Raw genomic sequence first — 17,027 nt, forward strand, 5'->3', positions numbered from 1 at the left:
AATAAAAAAATGCCATAAAAACATTAGAAAGTACAATTATAAGTGGATTTTTCCACTAACAAGTCTGTTTACAACAGTGAACCGCGAAGATAAACTGCTGACAGAGGGATCCGGTCTAAAACTCTCTTCCAGGTTATGACTAAAGCCAAAAGTTATGTTATTGCCTCTCCCACTCACAACTTACTTTTCTGTTCCTTTCAAGTCCGTCATCTGGGTATTTCCGCACTGTTTTGAGTGGGTGGTGGCAAGTTGCAATGCAGTCGAAAAACCGTGTAACTTGTCAAGTTAGCGAGAGGATGACACCGGAAACACTGGACTTCAATCGTTACCTTTTCAAAATAATAGCACAGATTTGGGCAGAAGTAACTTACCATAAAATTACTTAAAATAAAAAATATAAATGGCAATGTTACTGGAGTCCAAAATACTGACATTATTTACTCTATTACACATTATCTAACACAACGCAGCCTATAATGTTAATAGAAAAGGGGTGGTTAACCTTCCCTGGCCCTAATATTTACTTGGAAATCTTGATTGCTCTAAGTTTTATACACATGTCATAAAATAACATGTAGGTATATTTTTTTTCAAGGACTCCTAAATTTTTCAATATGCGTCATATTTATCTGGCTTAAAATACATACAAATAGTTTCAGCTAGTGTACAACGGCATAATTAAGAGACCTTGTTATTCATATTCTCACAACATTTGTAGTCTCGAGATGTGACAGTAAAAACACTTTTCCTCATTCAGAAAATTAAATTCTTGATTTTTTTTTTATTCGAAACTGTCTTGTTTAGCCCTGTTTTTTTTTGTTTTTTTCCAATTATTATTATTATTATTATTATTAGGCTACTTATGTTTCTGACCTGTTGTCCTGTTTTACTCTTATGGTATCTATCTATCTATCTATCTATCTATCTATCTATCTATCTATCTATCTATCTATCTATCTATCTATCTATCTATCTATCTATCCATCTCAGAGTGAAGTCAGCATATTGCATCACGCTGCTCCTCAGACAGCGGTTGTGTTTGTGCTGGTGTTCTAACCGGAAGTGAGCGTCGTTACCTGCGTGCAGCTTCACCCAACAGTGTTGTACACAGCTGTAGGTGGAGCCAGGGACGCGACAGCAGGGCTCTGTGCTGCTCAACTTTTCAGACTCTTCTTGTGTCGTGTTTTGCGCCGTCTTTCTATCTGACTAACACGACAACAACCGAGCAAGAGGTAAACTGGGTTGTGGCGGGAGAAGCTTCAGCGTGACCGGGCCACAGTCATGGATGGTGAGTGGAGCCGCGTGTGTTTGTTGGAGCTGTTTACTCAGCTCAGACTGTGGAGGTGAAACTGTACAGGGAGTTGTTTTGCGCACAGGGGAAAGCCCCGCTGCCGCTGCGTTTTTAAGCTAACAGGAGGAGTCTGCCGTTCCCGGACGGAGAGACAACTAACTAACGTCCTAAAGCCGCGTTTACCGTCTTAACCTACCTGTTGTCAGAGCTCTTGTGTTAATAACCCACCGGTCGCTAACTTACCTCCCCTGACACGGGTGGACCAAACCGAGCCGAGCTGCCAAGAGGCCTGAAGTGTTAGTTCACCTCATGGGGTTTCTATATGAACCGCCCCGAGGTGCCAGACGTACAGCAAAAATGGAAATGTAATGGTTCAGTAATGTGTCTGTATAGCCTACTGTACTGGGACGTACGCTGTTCACAGGCGCCTTCTGAAAACTTTATTGTCGTCATTGTGAATAACATACCTTCAGTTCGGCTAAAGACATTAGCTATCGGTTTGCAGTCACGGCCCACGCAACTAGCAGCCGCCCACCTCAGTTTTAGTGGATGGGAGTTATGGAAATTACGCAGACAGTTGTTTATAAGAAGTGAAGTGAGATATGTTTTACTGTGGGGGAAAGTGTATCACGTTACATGACATTTCACCTATTTTTTTTAAAAGTTAAAATCACAGTTTAGTTTGTTTTAGGGAAAATAAACAAAGTAGCATAAAACGTTTAAGTGAAAGTTAAATGTTAGAGTGAAACAAAAATGTTTTCATGTCGATAACATGAGGAGGAGTTGATCCATTAAGATACAATACAGTCATTTCACAAGTCAACAATGCAAGTGACAGGCATGACAGACTCTCTGGGTAATTAGAGCAACAGTGACTCACCCAGCTGCCCCAGATGTTACAGCTGTGTTCTGATATGAATACAGTCAATGGTTTTATGGTCACCTTCACTTTCATATTTATTACCCAGTCTCTGTGAGAATGACAGACATGTCTTTCGGGTACAAGGTGAAAAGTGCACTCATTATTGGTGCATCTCATTATGATATCCATAATATTCAGTGTAATCCTCCATGTTACGGATTTTAACAGTGGCTCTTCTTATCTGATTGGACAATATCTAAAATGTAAACAAAACAACCCTCTTTTTCTTTACATTGTATGAGTTTGGGCTGCTGAGGGAATCAGGCTTGTTACAACTTGGAAAAAAATCCCACTCATGCTTTCAAATTGAACAAGTCCTGCTGGCTGATGGGTGGAGCTCTGATCACCTGATCATGTGTCACACCTCACTTGTTTCTAAGACCAACTCATTTACGGAGAACCCGAAACCAGAGCGTTGCCTTGTTCTTTTAATCACAATGGAGGCTTCGTTCTCATGTCCAGATGGGCAATGTGATACTGATATTACACCCTGCCTGTCTTTTGTTTGCTCAACCCTGCACTTCTTCAGCGTTTGACAGGCAGTTTATGATGTCGGTGATTATATTTAGCTGGGAAGTCCTCGCATCGCGGCGTCCCTTGACCTCTTTGGATGTTGTACTGTTGGAGTTTTCCACCAGGAACCACACCACAAATGACAAACTCATACTAAACCACGTATTTGTGCTGAAACAGTTTTTGGTTTTGGTCGTCTGCCACTGCCCTCTTGTCTGTCATTGCTATAAACTGTTATCTGCTACTTCCTCTCAGAATAAGGACTTCAATTTGTTCTCTTGTTTTCTGCCCACCGCAGGTGTGTATGGATGGGGGATGACCCCGCTCAACCAAGGTAGGACACTATTTCCCGCAAATCAGTGTTATGCATGAATCAGTGCTGCAGAGTTTTTCACGGGCAAACATTTCATCACTGTTTGGACTGGTGATCAATGACAGAGCTATTTTTGTGTTTGACTAACTGATAGAGGTACAGGCAGTTGCACAATCTGCATTTCCAAAAGCGACACTGCACTTCAACCAGATTCTTCCTCTTCTCTTCCTTCCTCCTTTGCATCAGTCCAAACAAACCCCTGCATAGAGATCATCGAGCAGCCGAAGCAGAGGGGCATGAGGTTCAGGTATAAGTGTGAAGGCCGTTCAGCTGGCAGCATCCCGGGAGAGAAGAGCAACGACACCACTAAGACTCATCCAGCCATCAAGGTGAGTTAGCTGTGATCCGTTTAATGTAGTTAAAGGTGATCTATTCTGCACGACCTGACTTCTCTCTGCACTGGGGGACAGGTCAGCGCTGAATCAACTCTTGCAGCAAAAGGGAACGTGTTTGTTAAGAACCTCAAGAGTTTGCACAATGTAACTGAACACAGGGAAAGTTGAGATCAGCATGTTGAACCTGTTGACAGCAGAAAAAGCAACAATAGCAACAGAGTAGACACTGGAAAAATTCATCATGGCTTGATCCATGTAGGGAACACACCGAAAAAATAACACTGAGACAGAAATAATGATATAATAATAATAACTAGAGGTATAAATTACAAGTTTTATCATGATCCATCAATCGATTCAATGGACAATGATTCAATGTTTGTCGATGTCACAAAGTCCGTCATGACACCATTTCAACTCTTTTATTCAGGGATCAATATGAAACGATATCGTCTGCTGGTTTAAAGGGATAGTTAAACGTTTTGGCAAATTGGCCCATTCCCATAATCCCTATAGTTTTAGGAGTAGGTTTGTTACCTTTAATTGTCGGTGCAAGCTGTTTTTAGAACGGCGGAGCAGAGCCGCGAGCTGCTCAGAGCTCATGGAATTTCTTGGTTTCCCTAACGAACCTACTCCTAAAACTATTGGGATTATGGCAATGGGCCAATTTGCCAAAATGTTGAACTATCCCTTTTATACAACCACTTCCATTCATATCAAATCAGAAAAAAAACAACTAAATTATCATTACACATTTTGATTTCTGAGCTCAACTAGACATTTAAAAGAAAAACAATCTTTTTTTCTAATAAAAGTAGGCCACATTCTGTTATATTTAGCTTGTACTTTTTACATCATATACAAAAAACCTGAAAGAACATTATTTCTCTATTTAAAGCAGGATTTTAATATGAATCTTATGTAGAGTGTTTAACAAAATGTGTTTTAGAATTTGATAATTAGCTACACATTTTTTGCAGATCAAGTATGAAATTCCTGCAGAAACTCATCAGAGGAATTTCAAAATAAAGGCATATCTTATAAATTATGATATTTTATTTTCAAACAGTGCTATGAAGTCATTGATCACTGAATTGTTATATCAATGTAGATCAATTTATCATTACACGTCCATCAAGACTATGTGTACAGAGCATTCAGAAAGTATTCAGACTACTTTGTCAACATGAACTGTGTTATACGTTGCAGTCCCTTTGCTTCCTTGTTGAAGTCTAAGACTTTATGACTTAATGTTACTTCGTCAAACATGGGCTTTTACAACAGGTCAGTCCATTCTAGCAAAGGGAGGAAGCATCACTGTTGAGATCAAACCTGTAACTGTCAGACTCAAAGCAAACAGCCATCCAAGATTTCTCATATTATTAATTTACTCCCACAGGTGCACAATTACAGCGGCCCCTTGCGTGTTCGCATCTCCCTGGTAACAAAGAATGCGCCGCACAAGCCTCACCCCCATGAACTTGTCGGGAAGGACTGCAAACATGGCTACTATGAGGCTGACCTGCAGGAGAGGAGAATACACAGGTTAGTGTTTCTTCTTTTTTTTAATCCCACACACTTTCCAGAAACATGAGGAAGTGATGATTGTGACTTCTTGCCAGAGTTAATGCCAGTGTGGTTACGCTGAAGTGCCGCAGGAGGAACTCTAAAAGAAGCGTTTGTTCCAGACTGACCTAGAAAAAACCTTCATCATTGGTGGGAGATGACGTGTTTACTGTTGCCACTTTCATCTTGGGTTTGGTTTGGTGTTGAGTAAAACATTAACAGCATAGACTGGACAATGACCAGCTGAGATTGCCTGTGTGCATCACAATTATAAACTGACAGCACTTTAAAAGAGGAGGAACTGGTAGTGGGAAAGAAAAATGGTGGCCAGCGGCAGCATTGACTGATGAGATTCATTTAATTACACAATATTTAAATGTCACATTACATAATCCCACCAGACTCTTTGTCCAGAGAGAATTTTGTTTGTCTACCTACATCACGAGTGTGACATTCAAACAAACTGTGTTCTGCAGTTCACTGCCAGAGAGTGAGTGTACAAGTTGATATTTAGTCACTTAATAATATTGGTATTTTGATCATGGTTAGAACAGAGTGACACAGATTTGACCTCTAACTTGACATGGGTCTGAATGAGAAAGATTTTTAGTGGCCAAAAGAAATACAGTCATATAAGAATAGTTCCATCTTTGTTTTTTTAAACCATAGTTTGTACATATTTCACTTAAATTTGATAGTTCTATAATATTTACAATATTGTAGTATGTGCAGGACATGTAAAAACAAACAAAATGGGATGTCATTCTGAAAAATACTTGTAATAGGAGGACATTTGATACATATTTGATTTAATAAGTGATGTAACAGAACATTATAACTTAACGAGCCCTGTTTCATCATTGTGATGTGCTGCAAACAAAGCCAGACTAAAATTCCTCAAAAATAAGATAATCTGCCCGTGGCTGCCAGGATCAGTAATTTCTAATGTTTAAAAGATTGTGGTGGCAGACAGTACATAAAAGTTTGGAAACAGATCTCTGATCCTTGTAGATAAACAAGTCTAAGTCTTTTATTTATTTATTTATTTTAGTTGAGTACTCACTGGACTCGTTTTTGAAATTGTCAGGAATTCAGCCAGAACGAAGGGAGGTGTTCACTATTGTTATACTGGGAGCAGCAACAATACATATCTACCAAAAGAATTTGGTAAACACGAGATAATACACCATGGTAACAGAGACTGTGACTAAACAACTCAAGGATCAAGGCAAGAAATGAAAAAAAAAAGAGGAGAATTTGTGGATTTAATACATCAACAATGGTGGAATTTGTCATTTAAAAGAGTTTCAACAATAAACTCATAGTGAGCTTAAAAGGTTATCGTCACAAATGAAATCACTTTTATCACGTTTACGTTTTTAAGACACTTATTATATTCCCAGATGTCTGAAATATATTAATTTGTTGGCAGTGAACTGGAAGTCAAGTATTCCTCCTCTTCCAGTCCACTCCCTTCAGCTGTCCTCTGGGCTTAGGATGTGGTCAGTGATGCACAATGATGATGCATTATTATTTTTAAATAGACACCAACATCTGTAACATCCATCAACTGTCCCCCACCCCCGTCCCCATCCAGTTAAAAGAGAAACTCGACAAAACTTTAAAGGGACATTGTGTAACTTCTCCAGTTATCTATTCACGAAAATCAATTATTTCGTTCAAAAGTATGTTTTTTATTAATCAGTAATCCCCCCCATCAACAAACTGAAGTGTTCCTTTCAGCTCTGAATTTGCCGTTCATATCATTCATATCTACATGGAGCGGGTAAGCTCGGTGCTGGCTGCCATGTTGTGTCGCCATGTTTTTACGTCCAGTGGCAGCGTGACGGTAGGAAACCACGGAAACTCACCAGCGACACCGGAGCTGTCGGCTCAGGTGGAGGTGGCGTCTGTGAAAAGTCACCGCGGTAACGCAGTGAGGAGGAATGGAGCGTTACACTGATGCTGCATTCACCTGCAGTCGGGCAGACGGCCGTCGTTAACAAACCAGATGTCATTTTATTCACAGAAGTCGAGAGAAAGCCGGTAAACAGGTAAACAATACGACATCGCCATGACAACATATTGTCACATGTATTGTTTTGCCTCGTGCTGACGGACCACTTGTTTACATAGAGGCTTGTTGATGCCGTTACGTGCAGCGGCTGTTGTCCGTCTGCCGTCTGCCCAATTTCACGTGAATGCAGCATGAAAAATACGATTGAGTTGCTTGCGATATACAACCGCAATGCTAGATCGGAGTAATTCCTACACAATGTACCTTTAAAAAGTAAAGTGCATCTATATATATAAAACAATATTGTGTGTTGGTCCCCAAGAATGCTGTCTCCTATAAAAGAAATAAAATGCAAAAAGAACTCATGTTATGAATTACCCCAAACTGTCCTTCCACTCTCTCAGCTTTCAGAACCTGGGTATACAGTGTGTGAAGAAGAAGGATGTGGTTGAGGCCATCACTTGCAGGCTGCAGACAAATAATAACCCCTTCAACAGTGAGTACTCGTGGTTTCAGAAGAGTGTACAACACAAAGTGTGTCATGTGTGGGTCTTTCCTCAGTTAAATCTGTCACGTTGTGAAACGTTACTGTGCTGAATGGAGAGAGTCGCCTTTACCTGGTGTTCTCATTAATAAGAATATGAATAATAATACCAAAAGACTTTACACTTATTACTGATAGAAAGAGAGACCTCACTAATCCAGCCTCCTGTGGGGAATGAGCAGGACTTTTGTATTCACGAATGCTGCAGTTAACGCATTTGTTAACTTTTTTATTTTCAGTTGTACACACGCAAGAAAGAAAACACTACACAAAAAGTCACATGGAAGGGCTTCAATCATAAGAATGACTGGGCTTGTGTTGCAGAGACACAAAGCTGCAGGCAGGTTGGCCTGTGAGGAATGTACGTGATTGATGATTTCCGATAGTCAAGACAATATTTGCCTTGACTTCCTATTAATATATTCAAGTAGTAGTTTGAGCTGGAGGTTGAACAAAGCAACAGAACCTGTGAGAACTCGACCATCTGAAAATGGTTTAGTCTCCCTCCCAAGTTTGCTATGTCTACAGCACGGAGCTCTCAACACAAACTACTAATGGGGCGATGATTACACTTAGACACTGAACTCTTAACTAGTAGCCTATCGACATCAAGAGGAAGCTCAGTCTTCTACTTTGCTTTGATACTTTGATAGTGAATACAGATAGCCTGCATAGGACAGGATGCAGTCCCCTGCCAGACTGCTGTGCTGTGTTGTCTGTTTGTGCACTCCACCCTCTCTCTGCTGTTTTCTTGGCTGCAGTTCCTGAGGCGAAGGTGTGGGAGGAGGAGTTTGACCTGAATTCAGTCCGGCTGTGCTTCCAGGCCTCCATCACTCTGCCTACAGGGGAGCTGTTTCCTCTGGACCCCGTGGTATCACATCCCATTTATGACAACAGTGAGTGGACAAATAGGCACATATACATATCTAATATAATGTATGATGAAATTCAGTTGATACTAACTTTTTAATGCTAACATTCATATTGATGTTACTATTGTGTGCCTTTTTTGAACATTTTTAGTTCGCATATTCCCAAAAATCATTTAAGCTTTTTTCAATGATGCAGTCTGTAGACTACACATATACGTAGGTTCGTTACGTAGAGCATTTTCATGGGGATAAGTCATTGTCTAGATGTTATTTTTACAGCTCTAAATTTTGCTGAGATGTCATGATGATTTGAAGTATGGTCACCAAAACATGTTGAAACTCTCCAAACACATTTGTTACACCAAGACTTACTTTATTTTCAATAAAAGACACAGTGGAGGAATACAACAAAGGACATTTACTAAAGCACTGTCCTTTAGAACAAATTTGAAGTACTTCTTAGTGTGGTGGAGAGTCTGAACACTTCTGTGACTCTATATGAGTTTTGTTTCACTTTCAGAATGTGACATTTGCAATTTAAATGAAAGTAGGGGCTGACTTTTTTTATTTTTTATTTTTTTACAATGTGCAGTCATTTTGAGTAAAAGCAGAACATTTTACAAATTAGCTTTTTGCTTCCCTGAGGTGGAATTAAAATTTAAAATTTAAAAAAGGTACTCCATCTGTAAAGGCTATGGTATTTAATGGTGTAAGTGTTCCTCTGTCAAAAGACTTCCAGTTTGTTATTTTCCACAGGAAAGAATGTCATTCTTGTAATATTGACCCGTGACCACCAGCCCAAGTTGCTGTGCATTTAGCAGCTGTCTAGTATTGATCTGTAGTTTTGGTGTATTTGCTCATGCTCTTTCTGTGTTGCAGGGGCCCCGAACACAGCTGAGCTGAAGATCTGCCGTGTCAACCGCAACTCTGGAAGTTGCAAGGGAGGGGATGAAATCTTTCTGCTCTGTGACAAAGTGCAAAAAGGTACAACAACATGCCTGTAACTGTACAGTGGTCTTTCATTTCCCCCCTGCTGCTGTGTCCCAGTATGAGTAATAGACTCCTGCAGCATCGTCTGTTTGTGCGCGACTCTGTTTAACAGTCCATAAAGTTTAAAACTCACTGAGCAGATTGTAAAGTTTAGTTTACAATGAGTCTGGAGCAGTGAAGGTGTTAACTCATCACACCCACAGCATACAGAGGTGAGATATAATACTGACGGCACACTCGCTCTCTTTGAGTAAGTGAGCTGAAAAGGGAGGTTAATTGTTGCACAGTTTTAATGTTCTTTCTTGTAGATGGTGAATAAGATAAGCTCTTAAATTTCACATTCGCAGTCCAATTTCCTTCTTTACAAGTGCAATTGAATAGAAGGAAATATGAGTAACACAGGTGGTAACTTAAGGCATTGATTTAATGAAAAGGAGTGTTTGCCAACATACACAAAAACTGATTACACCAGTCATTAAATACCACATGGAATGTTTCCCACTTTCACCGGAGGCCGCAGGAAAGTAAATCTGATATCAAAGCTCAACAATTTAAGTCATTAAGTTAAAGTTAGTATTGTATTACCGGACATAGAACGGTGTATCCACAGCATTTAAAGTGAGATTGTTTTAACTTTTCACCTTTTACCTCACAAATGGAATTGAATTAAGAGAATGGATTAATGCTACAAGCAATAAACTCAAAGGCACTTGGTCCGGAGACCACCAGCCAATGCTGGCCAACTAAACAGGGATCGTGAGTAACTGGGATTTTGTGATAGATTAAATTTGACATATTATAATAAGTTCAAGTTAAGTAAATCTGTTACATTAGTTCCCCTCCCCTCTCAAACTGACATTAAAGTTGCTGAAATCAATCATTACGAGATAGAATTACTAGAATCATACCCAAAGCCTGCAGCATTAGCATGTGCTTTAGCTTCTTTTTAGCTTAGCTTTGGTTTTCCTGCCTGCAACCTCATGTCCTGTCACAGTGACAAGTGTTTTCGAAAGCCCTAAAAATAAATCACCTGATGCGACCTACTCAGCACCAAACGGCAGACATACAGTGTTAATGAATAACTGGTGGACAGAGAGAATTTACAGCTGAGACTCATCCCAAAGAGCCAGCTTATGTTTCAGATACAAATGCAGACTTTCCTTCACAAAGGTGGCCAGAGATATGAATTCAAATGAATACTAATGCTACTTATGTATATTCAGATTTTTTAGGCTCCTCCCCTAAACAAAAAAAGCAGCACAGCAGCATTTCAAAAACCTCTCCTTCCTGTCGCAGGTTGTTTTGTCAATAACCTGCGACAACAAGTGATATCTTTGGCCACCATCATTGTTGCACATGTGGAGTTTCCTATGCTCTCGCCGCACGAGTTGCATGAATGCAATGCAAAGCAAGTGACTTCTATCACAAACCAAATGCTTTATTCCTCTATTTGCATGGTCATCCACTTCTCATTTTTTAAAATAAATCACTAGGGTGTATGTCTGTTGAACTGTCTCTGCTTCCTGTATCCATGCACAAAATCTTTATCACTTTTTTTTTTTTTTTTTTAAATAAAAGGAAGATGAGTTGAGTTTTTGCAGTATGCCAGAAGACTCCCATCAGCTTGGTGCTGTGCTGCTGATTTATAACTCACTCTTCATGCTTTTCCTGCATCTTGTGAAATCTTTTCATTATGTTGCCCTAATTAACTCCCAACAAATACATATGACCATCATCAGTCATTTTGAAAATCTAAATTGTTGGATATAAACCTCCTTGTTGTGACTTGTAATTTTTACAACAGGCAGAGGTGTCACATTGACATTTAATCATGAAGCCTCTTGTTGCATGACGTTTAACAGTTGGAGGTAATTACAAGGCTCCTAAATTGTTGTCGAACTGTGTGTTGCATAGCAGTAAAGGTGATGCAATACTGAACTTGGAGCTCCTGCTGTGTTAATGGTAAACCTCAGAACTCAAATTCTGATTCTTTCGTTTTTGTGACCAAACTTTTTTTTTGAATAAGACAATTCAGATAAACACAGCCATGAAAATAAAGATGGAAAAATAAAAATAAAAAGCATTCCCTCCCACCTCCCCATAGACAGGGTAGATGTCTAGATCGGCTCCTTTCATTTTTCTGCTGCTAACTCCCAGAAATCAGTCTTGGTTTCACTGACCCCAATCACACGAGCAGTGCACAAATCCAGTTACTCCCTGGGAGTTTATCGAGCTGTTCCCACCTCATAGCGACCAATTTCTTGTGATTCTGATTCTTTTTTTTAAGTGGAGAGCCCATTACATTCTCATATTTTCATTCTCTGTGTCTCGACAGAAGACATTGAGGTGCGTTTCTTCCAGGACTCCTGGGAAGGAAAGGGCACTTTCTCCCAGGCCGACGTCCACAGGCAGGTGGCCATAGTGTTCCGGACACCGCCCTACCGTGACACTAATCTCACTGAGCCCGTCAGAGTCAAGATGCAGCTCCGCCGGCCTTCTGACCGCGAGGTCAGTGAGCCAATGGACTTCCAGTACCTTCCTTCAGATCCAGGTAGGAGGCACAGTCCTCACTGCTTCCACAATACTGATAATACAGCTTTGAGGAATGATTGTATTGTTTAACTAACCAAGTTGTCTCTGTTACAATGCAACACCCCTGTAGATGAATACAGGCTGAGTGAGAAGAGAAAGCGGACAGGAGACATGTTCCAGAGCCTGAAGCTGGGCTCCATGCTGACTAGTGGTACGTTGATCACATTTGTTTGTCTGCTGTAATATAATAGAGTAAAAGGTTTGTTTGTTTTTTTAAGTTGAAATGTAATATAATCATATCTGCTATTATTTCAGTGTCCACTCAACAAGACAGACGACACATAAGCCCAGCAAGAAGAACAGTCACAGCCAAGCCTCCATTAATGAACCCACAAGGTGGTAAGTCCCTTTGATTGAATGATAATTTTAGTCATTGCATAAGTAGACTGTGATGTCACTAGTTCCAATCTTTGTTTTAATCTTTATCTATCCACAAGTTTCCGAACGTCATCTATGGTCAAAACCGGAAGCCGGTTTTGCATTTCCGGTGGAATTGTATTGTTTACGTTTCCATGGTTTTCAGTCGTTGTCATGGTTGCGGTAACGCATGGATCTATTAACGCTGGCTTTTAACACGGATGTCAATTTGTGTGATATCCATTGTTAAAAGCTGGTGTGATGACCCATGCGTTTTACAGATTTTCATTGAAAAAAAAAAAAAAATCCATGCATTTACCACGACTACCAAAACCATGGAAATGTAAACATGAAATTCCACCGGAAGAGCAAAACCGACTTAACGTTTTTGACGTTCGGAAAAAGGTGGATAGTCATGAGCTCTGGGTAGTGACTGAAAGAATGCCGCGGATGCAAGTGGCTGAAATGGGCTTCATCAGCCTTAGAGATAGGATAGAGTAGAGTCACCATTGTCAAAACAGCCAGAGGAGGTGGACATGTGACAGGAATGCCTCATGGACACCTCCCTTTGGAGACTCTCCAACTAGAAAGCAGACCCAGAGCTGGAAGGAGAACATGTCTCATCTGGCCTGGGGTCCCCCAGGAGGAGCTGAGGAGTGTTGCTGGAGACAGGGATGTCTGGAATGTCCTGCTCAGTCTCCAGCCACCGTGACCTAGCAGAAGATGACGGATGGATATTTTTAGGAGTGTTAGACAAAATACGTTACACTGCAGAGATTTAGAGATTTGGAACTCAACTTGCCTGTGTGTCTGTGTTTACAGCAGCTGTGGTGCCCCCCAGTGGAGTGAAGCCGCAGGCTCCCTACTCTTATCAGCCGGGCCAGCTCTTCTCCGTGCAGCCCAAGGTAGAGGCCTCTGCATCCAGCTCATCGGTGACTACAAACCAAACATGGAAAATCATGGAGAGCCTGAACCTTGGCCCCCAGCCCAAGGCCACTCCAGTGGCCACTTTCACATTAAGTCAGGCACCATCTTCCTCCACCTCCTCTACAACCACCTCCAATACCAACCTGGATTTCCCAACTGTCAACCTGTCAGACCTTCATGAATTCTTCCCCAACATCTCTTCGGCCATGGCCCAGGAGCCCATGCCCTCTCAGGGGAACACAGTCCCCTCACAGGCCAGCAGCTCCTTCAACCACCAAGGCCCTCAGTTCCGAGTGGATGATGATGATATCCCAGAATTCCCCAGCTTTCCCGAAGCCCAGGCCCAAGGCAACCTGTACAGCTTAAACATGGATGACTTTGAGGACCTTCTGAACCCAATCGGCGAGGCTGGAAATGGCTCTTCAATGTTGGCCCAAGCTTCATGCCAGCAAGCTGCCGCTCCCAGCTCCTCCACCGCTGCCCCAAACAACACAGTACCCCAAAACACTTCCGACCCCGCCAGCAACCCCGGTAGCACCTGGATGAATTACCCCAACAGCATCGTCAACTTGCTCCAGACCGAGGGCATGATAAACACAGCATCCAACAGCAACCACCACCAGGGCCCTATGCTGGATGAGTTTGATGAGTTGATGTCTGCCGATGAGGATCGTCTGATTTCCATTTTTAACAGTGAAAACCAGGCTGGGTTTGTGTCAAGCCACCAGACTTAAGAGTTGGGTCTGCACCACACATTGACACGTTTGCTACCCATTTCGCCTTCAGAACTAAAACTTTGTTGTTCCCAAATATGGAAAGGAAACAAGGTGGATATGAAGGCATGGAGGGAACAGAATGTAGCACAACTGCTCACTGTGGACTTGAAATACCAGCAAAAGACTATTTTTGGTATTCAATGAATGGGTTTTTGCCAGGCTTTATATATACAGTTAGTCTGACAAATGATGAAACAGATTGTTTCAGTGTGGACACAGTGGTGGAAGATGCATCCACCACTACATGTTTGTTTTAAAAATGAAAACCTGAATGAATCTGTTCAGATGTCCCTGGTAACATGTTAAGCATGTTTTTTACTGTCATAACAGTTGGTAGCGCTCATCAGTGTTCATGTGACAATCACTGTCATCATTTGTAATTGAAATGCTGTTTAGATCGCATTTTTATGTTAATCAAAATGGCTGTTAATCTGATCTAGAGGCAAAGTTAATGCAAATAATGTATATTGTTCTTTAATTAAAGGTCCCCATGTACTTTGTAACATAATAGAACGTTACCTAAAGCTGAGCTGGAACTGTAACCACTGTCTGTACCAACTAAGGTGCCTCTAACGAGTCTAAACAAAATGGTTTGTTAAGATGCTAAATGAAGGTCTATATGTAAATAATTAACAACAGAGCATCATTAATATACATGCTTATAGCACAAAAGTGTACAATAAGTTTGTGCATCACACTCACAGAGCTGCATCAGGTATTTTGTCTTTAACCTCCTCTGGTTTCTAATCAGTTTCTTGTTATTTCATCTACATGGCTGCCATTCACGCGACAGTTTTCAGACCTGTAGGTCAACTTGCTAATTTGCTTTATTGAAATGGCATTATGCAGTTGTATACTAGTATGATGTAAGCAGATTGTACTATGCATTTTTTTGCTGTCATGAATTATGAGTTCTGTCAAATTTCAAAAAACACTTTTCTTGGCAATAAAAAAAGAAACTGCATATGAATTCAGGTCTTTGAAAGTAGGTTTTATTTGGCAATGCTGCAAGCAAAAAGTCAAGTCAAACAAATGATGGAAAGGTATCAAAGTCTAACAGAAATGCTTCACTGAATGCAATTTTTCCCCAGACGATGTGCAATACAAACCAAAGACTTCTTTATCAGCCCTGTCAGTCAGGTTAAGTGTAAAGTGTTACAAACAACCTCAACAAAACAAATATTCTCACTTATGTATACAACATATTGAATGCAAAAAAAAGTCACTACTTCAGGTGACTTGAAAAATATTACAGCGACAGAGGACAACAGAAATGATTGTGCTTTTTTGTGTGAAAAGGAAGAACATGAGATCAAAATTCAAGCACTTAGTGTGCAAAACAGAACAACGTACTGCACACCCAATTCATGGGATCACTGAGTGTGTTTTCATTCATCCATCCTGCAAAACTATCCTCTTAATGCTTATGTCACTTCAAGATTGGTGACTTTGTCGACGATGTGAGAACGCCTTGGTACACACTCGAGGTCAAATTTGCTCTCGTATATGGTGGGACAAAGCTTCCAGCGGTTGTTCCGGTAGATTCCCAGGTATGTGTACACATCTGGCTTGTAGGAGAGGGGGCATTTGACACCTGTGGCACGGATGACAGAGTCCAGCCTCATAACTTCGCTCTCGTCAGTGAAGTTCTGGTTATAGGCACAAATGACCTGCTTGCCCTCTCCTTTGGGATTAAAGGGGCTGACTTTCACTAAGGAGACTTTGCCATCCATTGCTGCTCTGGCCACACACTCCCATGCGTGGTCCAACTTAAAACCAGAGTCCAAGTGCATCAGCCATTTGCCCGTGAGCACCCCGTGGTTGAGGGCCAGCTCCTTCACTGTCTGGAAGCTGACGGGCCGGCCACTGGCCAGAAGTTTTTCCCAGCTCTCCTGGAGACCTAAAACGTCGCCACCGCCGGGGCAGTGGGTCGCACCCAGCACGGCAATCCACCCCACGGGGCTGACACCACCTTCCTCGTCACCAAATCGGTGCACTTGTGAGGGCCTGTTGCTCTCCAGCCAGCCGTCAAACTCGGATCTGGGAGTTCGTCTCGAGTCAAACACTATCCATGGGTCCATGTCTGCAGCCATGGCCTCGGCGGCGTAGCCCTCTGCGGGGAAGTGGGTCTCCACCGTCTCCACCTCGCCATCGACAGGGGCCTCTTCCTCCTCCATGACGCTGCCAGTATGAGGCTATGAGAGAAGCACTGGATCTTGTCCTGTAGAAAGGAAGGTGGTGTTGTGTGATAAACGTGACAGATGAACAATGCTGCAGCCTCTCTGTTCATTTAACTTACAGTAAAACTCAGACACAGATGGGACGCCTTGTTTACTAACGCTGCTAGCATGCATTCGACATTAGCAACACTTATTCAACAGCAGACGGTTATACACGCCGAAAATAAGTTGCTATTCATTTTTTTCACCGTGCACATGTGACCTAAACACGCAGAAAAAATACTAGTATTAGCTTGGCTCCAGTGTTGTTGTAGCTAGTCAGCTAGCTAGCCCATTTACCACCCGTCCGTGTTCGTCGAGTTTAATTTGGAGGAAGATTATATGCAGCCCGCTGCTCAACACAACTGACTCACTAACACGCACATTTACTGTTGCGCGACAGAAATTACCGTGCACTGTTCGTAAACTTGCCGTATTTAGGCTAAACCTACCTGCTGCTGTTTGCGTGTGTTGGCCAGTGTTCAGTGTTGTTGTTCCGTCCAAGCACAGCCCCGGCGGTAAACGGTCCGTTCTGTATCAAAAGAGCGATATGACAATCTCCATTCAAATATCTGGGAGTTTAACCAAAACTGACTATCCTCTAAATCCCATACACCACAAACTGCTCGTTCTTTTGATAAATTAAAATACCAAAAAGTAAAATAACTGAAAAAACTAAAAATTACAACACATCACGAGTACAACATCAGTTTAATTTAACAATTTAAGCGGA

At 41.5% G+C, this 17,027-nt stretch overlaps 2 protein-coding genes across 3 annotated transcripts; one reads left to right on the top strand and one right to left on the bottom strand.

Annotated features, from left to right (window-relative positions):
• Positions 1-1,108: 1,108 nt before the first annotated feature.
• rela (v-rel avian reticuloendotheliosis viral oncogene homolog A) lies at positions 1,109-15,039 on the top strand. 2 transcript variants are annotated; one of them, XM_083993205.1, is made up of 11 exons: positions 1,109-1,288; positions 3,025-3,060; positions 3,286-3,428; positions 4,834-4,979; positions 7,422-7,513; positions 8,323-8,457; positions 9,313-9,417; positions 11,759-11,974; positions 12,086-12,166; positions 12,271-12,354; positions 13,195-15,039. In XM_083993205.1, exons 1-11 carry the CDS (start codon positions 1,282-1,284, stop codon positions 14,031-14,033), a joined length of 1,884 nt encoding a protein of 627 aa, XP_083849331.1. In that variant the 5' UTR covers positions 1,109-1,281; the 3' UTR covers positions 14,034-15,039. The 2 variants fall into 2 exon arrangements, with proteins under 2 accessions (XP_083849331.1, XP_083849332.1); XM_083993206.1 differs by having other exon boundaries at positions 12,271-12,351.
• Position 15,040: 1 nt separating this feature from the next.
• On the bottom strand, positions 15,041-16,809 carry cUnh11orf68 (chromosome Un C11orf68 homolog). Its single transcript, XM_083993208.1, has 2 exons — positions 16,747-16,809; positions 15,041-16,296 (listed from the first exon to the last, which is right to left on the bottom strand). The coding sequence occupies exon 2, from the start codon at positions 16,250-16,252 to the stop codon at positions 15,500-15,502; it is 753 nt and encodes a 250-aa protein (XP_083849334.1). The 5' UTR covers positions 16,253-16,296; positions 16,747-16,809; the 3' UTR covers positions 15,041-15,499.
• Between the last annotated feature and the right edge of the window lie 218 nt (positions 16,810-17,027).

Source organism: Trachurus trachurus, assembly GCF_905171665.1.
Source record: "Trachurus trachurus genome assembly, chromosome: 18".
NCBI classification, from domain to species: Eukaryota; Metazoa; Chordata; class Actinopteri; order Carangiformes; family Carangidae; genus Trachurus; species Trachurus trachurus.